General features: G+C 38.6%; 1 protein-coding gene across 2 annotated transcripts in view; it reads right to left on the reverse strand.

Annotated features, from left to right (window-relative positions):
- Nucleotides 1-5,662, reverse strand: part of LOC139944587 (dynein beta chain, ciliary) — a 59,591-nt gene extending 53,929 nt beyond the window's left edge. For both annotated transcript variants that reach the window (XM_071941639.1, XM_071941638.1), the window contains exons 1-8: nucleotides 5,091-5,662; nucleotides 4,137-4,330; nucleotides 3,458-3,647; nucleotides 2,193-2,292; nucleotides 1,836-2,047; nucleotides 1,252-1,485; nucleotides 474-641; nucleotides 93-209 (exon numbers count right to left, since the gene is read on the reverse strand). In XM_071941639.1, coding sequence (XP_071797740.1) covers nucleotides 93-209; nucleotides 474-641; nucleotides 1,252-1,485; nucleotides 1,836-2,047; nucleotides 2,193-2,292; nucleotides 3,458-3,647; nucleotides 4,137-4,330; nucleotides 5,091-5,438 — 1,563 coding nt within the window. In that variant the 5' untranslated portion in view covers nucleotides 5,439-5,662. The remainder of the gene's footprint in view (nucleotides 1-92; nucleotides 210-473; nucleotides 642-1,251; nucleotides 1,486-1,835; nucleotides 2,048-2,192; nucleotides 2,293-3,457; nucleotides 3,648-4,136; nucleotides 4,331-5,090) is intronic.
- Between the last annotated feature and the right edge of the window lie 3,821 nt (nucleotides 5,663-9,483).

Consider the following 9,483-nt stretch of genomic DNA (forward strand, 5'->3'; position numbering starts at 1 on the left):
TCTTCAACACTGGCAGACACGCTGATCTAGATGTAGCTGTGGCCGAAGTAGCCCTTATACTCAAAGGAGATGTGCTAGGGCAACCGACTTACCTTAAAGATAGATTCGAGGCCAGAGCAGTCATCAAATCCCTGGCAGAGCAGAGATCCAAGACGTCGATCTAAGTCATAAACTTGCTTCTCAAAGACATTGTAATCATCAAGGAACTCCTGTCATAAAAAAAACAAAAAACAATTAATAGCAGGGGGAATAGCAGTTCCTGGTTGATAGCGCCCTCTATTTGAGAAGCTATCAGTGATGAAAATTAACCTAAGTAGTAAGATAATAAACAACAGAAGCGTCTTGAACCAACACTAGTCGTGACACTGAAATGACCTTTACCCTTCCTAAGCCACATAGTCATATTCCCGTCAACCTAATTTTGGATTAGGTACTTTGAATTAGAATGTTTTTTTTTGACCGAGGCGTCTTACCTGGCACTGTGGGTCCAATCCATCGTAGCTTCTCTCCGAGAAGACCTTGACGTACTCTAGGAACTCCTCATGGATCTTCTCTACCTGAACGCTCAGCATTCTTCCCTTCATGCCTCCCATCTCTGTCTTCTCCAACTTGCTGAACTCAACGGTGGTCTCAAAAAGTTTCTAGAACAAATAAAAACAAAAAATGAGATAACTTTTATGACTTGTATTGCATGTTTTTTTGAGGTACCATTTTTATATTACACTACACATGTTGCCATCTGTGAAGTCATAGTGCATCACATGTAAAACAAAATTTTACATCAAAAATTCATGGCGAAGATCTCAACAGAAAGCCAATCCTTCTGGGAAAGCACAACAAAATTCACTGAAGGACTGAGTAACACTCTGCACTTATGCAAACAATAGACAGATCCATTAGGCTCCGCCCACGACGCACATGTGAGCAAGAACACGTGAGCCTCTCCAATGCCTTTCTGCACAACTCTGCCATGCGCGCATGCATGTCGGACCTTATTTGTCGGACCTTCGTTGCATTGTGATTGGTTAATACACAATGGGGCCGAGCTTAATGGATCGGTCTATTGAACAAGCTCGGTACTATGATCTCAGACAACGTGTCAAGCTTCACAAACGTAAGTTTACTGATGCAACGATTGTGTGAGTGGGGGACATAAAGGTATTTTGTTTGAAATGGTAGTAAACTGGGTAGTAAACTTTTACATTTTTCCAACAAGGTGAGACTTGATTTACTTCATCAATCCAGACTTACCTCCAGTATTTCCAGTCTCTCCATGAACTTGTCCATACGGGCAAACACCATGGAGGAGGCAAACTCCCACAGGATGGGCTCTCTGCCATCCTTGAAGTAGTCCTTCAGTTTGTCACGGTGCTCGGAATAGAGGTTCTTAAACCCATGAAGCACCATGAGGGCACCTTTGACTTTCTCCAGAGATTCTTCACACTCCATCTTGAAGATCTCATCGGGCGACAGGAAATTGCGGCACTGAATTTAAAGGAGAGAGGCAGTTTGTAAAGAAAATTCAAAGGAGAGAGGCAGTTTGTTAAAATTTTGAAGGAGAGGCAGTTTATTAAAATTTCGAAATACAGTGCCTAATACACATCGGTGTAATGGTAAGAGCAAGTAATATTCTAAAAAACCCTATGCAAAAATAACATCTGTAATAAATTTGTTGTTTTACCCATATACACCGGTGTGTGTTAGCAATGTATACTCAGTACTCTCCCGAGTTCTGTGAAATAAAAAACCCTATCCTCGATGCAAATTTAACATCTATATCTATGTAATAATATTTTCCACCAATATCAATGAAATTTAAAGCCCTGCATTTTCACCTGATCAATGAGTGAATTACAGATCTCCTGTAGGAGCACGATGATCCTTGGTGCTGTGTTGTAATACTGGGAGTTACTCCAGATCAGGCAGACTACATGCATCAGAGGGCCAAGCTTAGGGAGTAGCTCATTGAAATCCACTTCCTCAAAGCCCTCGATGTGACTAGCCAGGGGCTTCAGGTAGGTGGTGATGTCTTGGGCCTCCTCGAGTGCTATGGTTTGAAGAAAGGAAAATTGTTCAAAGAAACAATGCAAACAATTTTATATTTCGAAAATGTATAAGACTTGCACCATCTTTTCCAATGAAACAGCAGAAAAGTTTTATGTTGTGTTATTTCTCTCTTTTATTCTACGTACCAGCTTCTACGTCCCTTTCAATATTCTTGAAAGATGGCAGGTAGCTACTCTCTGTCCTCTCCAGGAGCTGTTTCATTTTGCGCACTTTTGGGTCGCGAAGCTGTCAAATTAAAACAAGGTAACATTATTTAGCAATAAAAATAAATAGTCAGAATATCAAATACGGTTGTTATTATTATTATTATCAACAACAACAAAACAATGAAAGTTTCAAAAGAGACCGCACAGACCTCAAAGAAAAAAATAAATTCAACCGAAAAAACAACCACTATCTACTCTACACATCCTCCCTTATACTTCAAAGGAAAAAAATGGGGAATACAAAGATGAAAAAGATCAAATTTCAATCAAAGGTATCCCGTTGTTTTGTAGTTTGAGAATTCATTAAAAAAAATTGTTAAATATTGCCAACAAAATTAGAAGAACATGCTTTATTATATACACAACTATTCACAATGAACAGCATTTGCATCTACGATTTTCATTACAAAAATATCAGACCAAGATTGATTAAATGTCCCCCATCACCCAAATCTTGGTATTAGTCTTAGATTAGTTCTCAAATGTATTCACATCAAATGCTGTGGTGCCCTATGCTTCTGCTGTATTGTCCTATGTAAATTTCCAAAACAAAGTGAGCCTTTCCTTACAAAAGTGCCTCATACCAGAGGAAAAGTACCAGGCTGAAGGCCTGAGAGATAATTTAAAGGGACACGTTGCCTTGGATCGGTCGAGTTGGTCTTTGAAAAGCGTTTGTAACTGTTTCTTATAAAATGCATGGGTAGAAAGATGTTGTGAAAGTAGAATACAATGATAGATCCACACAAACATGCCTAGATATTGCACGGGTTTCCTTTTACCTCGTCGACAAACACGGTCGGCCATTTATGGGAGTCAAATAAATGGCCGACCGTGTTAGTTCGCACAGTAAAAGGAAAACCACGCGTGGATCTTTATATTCTGATTTTAAAACATCTTTCCAACCATATGCATTTTAAAGACCAACTCGTCCGATCCAAGGCAACATGTTCCTTTAATATTTCATCCAAAGAAGACTGCCCGTGAACTTCCTATCTGTTCATATCTGAGGGTAATGCCTCTCAAGGCCCGGTCCCACTGCAGCGATAACAAGAACGATAACGACGCAAAGAGAACGCATTCCATTGGTTGAATGAGCGTGTGCGAATTCCATGTGGAGCGTTCTCTATGCGTCATGATCGTTATCTTCTTGTTATCGCTGCAGTGTGACTCTGCCTTTACTGTACCTGTTGGAAGATGCACTCCAAGTTTTCACATTTAGCCTTCCAGAATTGGATCTCTACATGGGGTCCTGGGTTCAGACCTTCCAGCAGGGGCTGAGCAGAGTCCCTTTTGAGCACATCTCGGATCTGATGTGTCCAATCAATGATGACCGATTCGATAGAGTGGACGAGACTCCTGTCATACGAGTCATCTCTGAAGAGAAAAGGTTGAAAAGGGGAGGGTTTGTAAATTTTAGAAAAAAAACACTACCATCTTTATGTAGCTTACATGCTAAATACATTGGTAAAAACTACTAATTTATTCTGCTAGCAGGACTCAAATTTAAGGGAGAAATCCACAAGACCAAGGTCTGTGGTCCAAAGTAAATATTGAGCCCTGTTGACAATCACTGGTCTGTTGCAAAAAAAAAAGTTTAACAGGTTTCAAAGTTCATATATGCGCGAGACTTGCAAAGTCTGTATGCCTCTCTTAATATTTATGCATGAGTATGTCATAATTCTAACCCAAAGGCCATAGGCGCAGCCACAGCAAGTGGTGACCGACATGCGCCTTTAGCCTCATTTTGGGAAAGAATTATGACGTCATGCATGAATATTAAGAGAGGTGTTTTGCTTGTATTAGGCCCAATTTACAAGCCACAATCAACGAAAAACTGTAAGACTGTAATGACGAAGAGCTCACTTTTCTTCTGCTTCTGCAGCGTACTCCACTTTTTCTGAGCCGACTGGAAGAGGGAGGAGAGTTTTCCCCTTAACCTGACCAGCGACTACGTACACACTGCTCTTCAGATTGTGAACGTGTCTCAAGACATCTTGAGAGACAACATACGGCCACTGCTCATGGTTTCTCGGATTTGACAAGAGTGGTACAAGAACCTGTTGAAAAGGACAAGAAGTACATTGAAGAAGCAGTTAGCAACAGAAGGGAAATGGAAACGCAAATGTAGGATAAAGAAATTAAATATTTGGAAAGGCGGCAGCATCAGAAACATTTATCTAATATTGCAATTTTGTGGAGGTTAAATCACGGATTATTTTCCGCACGTCACCACCAATTTATCCGCCGTTAATTAACTCAAAAACCACTGAAGTTGGTGGCGAGGTCGTTAATTTTTTCCTAAAGCTGTTTAAATTTTTTTTCATGGATGTGACAAGAGGGGTACAAGAACCTGTTGAAGAGGACAAGAAGAACATTGAAGAAGAAATTGGAAGGGAAATGCAAATGGAAATGTAAATTTCATGGGGTTTGTAATTAAATATTTTAAATGTGTGGAACGACGGCAACATCAGAGAATATCTCTAAGTAAAAATTTTGCAATTTTGTTTTACAATTCTTTTCACTTTCAGTTTTAAACTTTTTAAAAAGTTTCTGTATCCTGCCATAGCCAACGCTTTTTCACTAATTTTTACAAAAAAAGGAACAAATAATTTGTTAAGTTAATTAATTTAAATACTCTTTGAAAAAGTAAGAATGGCAGGATACGAAAACTTGGAAACCCTTTCTGGTCCCACATTCCCCCACTGTCCCATCCAATCAGAAATAAATTAGGCCAAGTCCAATTCCAACATGTCAACCAAACAAATGGTGTAAACTAAAATGATTTCACTTTGAATTTAAGACAAATAAAATACAAACCTCATCCACAAGAGCAGAAAGCTGCTCCAATGGTGAATATGACAGATCTCCATACACAACATTCTGCTTGAAGCTGTCTTTACCGAGGGCCTCCCTACTCTTCTTAATAAAATATATTGCCTTGTTGTTCTTCAGCGACTGTGGAAATTCAGAGGACGGTGTGATCAAACCGGCTGCATTTACAGTGAAAACTAGCTGTGGAATGTCTGCTTTTTCAAGGAATTCCAATATTAGAATCCTGTTGTCCTCTACACCAATACATTTTGCCCACTTGTCCGGCTTCAGTTTGTAACTTTTCAGAATGTAATCTGAGATAAATTCGAATCTTGCATCGGCAACGTCTCCCATCTTGGATTTTGAAAGAGTATAATTTTAGTCCGAAAAGAAAAACGATTTTTCTTCCGAATAAGACGATTGTCACAACTTCTTGCTGCAATCAGTAGTGTCTACACATTTTCTGCTTTCGTTCGTCAGCATTTACCATGGGAAATTTGAAAATTTCCAGACGAAATTCGTGAGTTTTAAACTCTTCGGTAGACCCGTTGCCCTCCCGCGAGCGCTCCTACACAAAACGTATCGATTCAAAATGGCGGTACCGTGTAGTAAATTGATCGCTCCCTATGCGGTTGCTAGGGACGTCAACTTTTGTTTACTTTTTTGCCGAGTATACACTTCGGTCTCGTCCGTGCCTCTGTATAGCGCAGTTTTCCGATTAGTCAAACCAGTCTAATTCAATTAATCAATTATTCATAAGTAGAGTGCCGCATCAAAATATAACTGTATTGTCAGTTTATAAACGCGTCTATTGCTTGGCAGTTGACTTTTTTTTTTTTTTTTTTTTTTGGGGGGGGGGGGTCGTTGTTCGCATTTGTCTTCGTTTACCAAAGAATTTTTATTTTATTTTAACACAAAATGTTCTATGGAGGTACAGAATTATGGCCCTCAATTTAGAATAAGGGGGTTGGCAACTTGCAACGGACCTTTCTATTGATAAACACAAACGGCACTGGTTGGCACGGTGGCCGTCCCGTAAGCCAGCAAATCATTCAATTCAAGATGTTCAAAATGTCTCGAATTTTTAAAGGCAGTGGACACTATTGGTAATTACTCAAAATAATTATTGACATAAAACCTTTCTTGGTGACGAGTAATGGGGAGAGGTTGATGGTATGTGAGGAACGGCTCCCTCTGAAGTGCCATAATTTTCGAGAAGTAATTTTCCACGAATTTGATTTCGAGACCTCAGATTTAGAACTTGAGGTCTCGAAATCATCCATCTAAATGCACACAACTTCGTGTGACAAGGGTATTTTTTCTTTCATTATTATTTTGCAAATTCGATGACCGATTGAGCTCAAATTTTCACAGGTTTGTTATTTTATCCATATGTTGAGATACACCAACTGTGTGAAGGCTAGTCTTTGACAATTACCATTAGTGTCCACTGCCATTGTAACAAAATTTGTAAATGTGTCATAACAAAACTGTGGCTATCTTTTTTGTACATTCGTGTTTTCTCAACCTTGGGCATGGCAATAGAAAGGGCGTGAAGAAGGCGTCATTTACTTGATCACACAAACCTGTGGCTACTATACATGGCACAGGGTCAGTTCGTTAGGCTAAGATTGTCTTCTGTGATAATAATACATTGTTTATATATCGTGCGCTTTCAAAATACTCACCGGCCCTTTGCAGACTTCCCTCACTCTAAAAACTAAAAAGTCGAACCCAACACTTGGAGTAGTTCGGTGATACAACACTGTGAAAGTGTGGATCCAGCATTTTGTTTGTTAAATGTATGTATATTTGGTTTGCGGTAACACCATGTGTGTATCTACTTGCAAGGTAGAGTAATTTTGTTCTTATTTAGGGAACTGTCTTGCTTTATTCTACTGCCGTGGATCGGAGTAGATAATCGGAGGTTCGGGAGACTTCTCAGTTCTGAAAAGAACTGTCCTGCTTTTTGAACTATTTCCAGGGCGGATGGTATAGAAATTAGACTGGACTACTACTTTTGCTTATAGGATCGTAATTAACTGTACTGCCGCGAAGTCAGTTCTGAATTGGTCTCAACGTTTCGACTAGCTTGCTCTAGTCATCGTCAGGAGACTTGTTAAATCTAGCATTTACAATTTTTGATCCAACGCAAAGCGTTAAAGCCATTGGACACTTTCGGTAAACAGTATTGTCCAAAGCCCACACTTCGTGTATCACAACTTATATATAAAATAACAAACCTGTGAAAATTTAGGCTCAATCGGTTATCGGAGTCGGGAGAAAATAACTGGAAAAACCACCTTTGTTTCCGCACGTTTCGCCGTGTCATGACATGTGTTTACTATAATCCGTAATTCTCGTTGTCGAGAATTTATAATTGTTTTAATGTTTTCTCAAAAAGTAAAGCATTTCATGGAATAATATTTCAAGAGAAGTCTTTTACCATTACCTTCTGTAAACCCTGTAAGTTATTTGTAAATCTGTTATTTTCTGTTCCGAAAGTGTATATGCCTAATGGCTTTAATTCAACCTTTTCTCAAAAAAGTTCCCTGGAATTGTTGCGGACCAGCTTTTTAAACGTTAAACTGGAACTTAAATTGTTGACTATTTACTTAAAAATGCTTTCGGAACAGAAAAACAAATAGAAGTTCACAGATTTACAAATAACTTGCAGGGTTTACATAAGGTACAGTGGTGAAAGACTTCTCTTGAAATATTATTCCATGAAATGCTTTATCGAGAATTACGGATTCATTTTCAACACATATCATAAACACGGCGAAACGTGCTGAGGGTTTTCCAGTTATTTTCTCCCGACTCCGATGACCGATTGAGCCTACATTTTCACAGGTTTGTTATTTTATATATAAGTTATGACACAATGCTGGACTCAACAATTTCAAAGTGTTTTCACTCACCGAACTCTCGAAAGTGTTGGTGGATTCAACTCTTTAATTTTTAGATTGCTGTATGGGCCCAGCATAAAAACAACAGCTGAGCAGCAAAATCGTCATCATAATCATAATCATCATCAACGACAACGACAACAACAACAGCAACTACCAGCTTACCTACAAGCAACAACAAACAACAAAATGACAACAATTTAACACTAACAAAAACGATTGAATTAAACACACCAAATTAAAGTCCGAAATAACCGAGGCTGCAGAAGTTCATATTTTTGTATATCCGCCAAGTAGGCCTTATTTTTATTTTCAATACTAATGCTCGTTAACAATGTAGAATGCATCCGATTCGTTTGGTTCGAGAACCCGATGCAAACAAAAAGATGTTTGTGTAAAAATCAAATCCACAGAAATTTGTATGGCTGGTCATACACGAACACCATCGTTTTTATGCTAGATTTCGTGACTACGTCATGATAAGTATTTGAAATAATGCCCTTCAAAGTTCCAAAATTGTACACTAGATTTCAGGTTTTCCATAGCACCCCGCTCTGAAATCACAGGGCCCAATTTCATAGAGCTGCTAAGCACATTTTGTTTGGCATGACATCATGTTTGCCTTGATTAAAACACGCCTATAGGCTACCAACCAAATTTCCACGTGATTTTCGCGATGAGCAAAACCGCTGAATACCAGTAACAAGCAATAATAATGCAACAAATTTGGTTGGTAATCCTGTTTTTATCAAGGAGGAAATTTCATGCTAAGCAAATTTTTGTGCTGAGCAGTTCTATGAAGGTATGCCAGCATGAATCACATCACGTTAAAGACGAACTGCATACGTGGCGCGGCACTTTAAATCTGGTACCACGGTATACTGTATAACAAGTACTGCATGTTATAGGTGCAGTTCGTCGTTCAACTTGTGATACATGCGTTACACTTGGGCCCAATTTCATAGAGCTGCTTAAGCACAAAATTTTGCTTAAGCAGAAAAATCCTTGCTTAGTAGAATCAGATTACAGGCCAAGACTCCACTCAATTGTTATGCTAAGTAAACAAAAGCTAAATACCAGTCACGACATGAAAGTTTTGCCAGTAACATGTGAAAAACAAGCAAGCTTTTTTCTTGCTTAAGCAATTTTTTTTGCTAAGCAGCTCTATGAAATTGGCCCCAGGTGAATTCAGAGCGGTGCTCGTAAAAGAACCCTGGACAAGGCTGCCACTTTTAATCGTCGTTTACAGACGATATATAGATTATAGACTATATACAGTTTTGACACACACACAAGTTTTGACAATGTCTCAGCCAGTATTTGTTGTAATATAAACTATCTTCAGATTTAGCTTACAATGAAAATACATTTTGCAAAAATGTTTTATGTTTATAGTACAATATTCAAAACGGCATTTGATTAATTTTGTTTAACTTTTTTATGTGACATCACTCATGATTAATAAAATAATAGAATCTTAGGTATATACA

Source organism: Asterias amurensis, chromosome 11 (genome assembly GCF_032118995.1).
Source record: "Asterias amurensis chromosome 11, ASM3211899v1".
Classification (NCBI taxonomy): domain Eukaryota; kingdom Metazoa; phylum Echinodermata; class Asteroidea; order Forcipulatida; family Asteriidae; genus Asterias; species Asterias amurensis.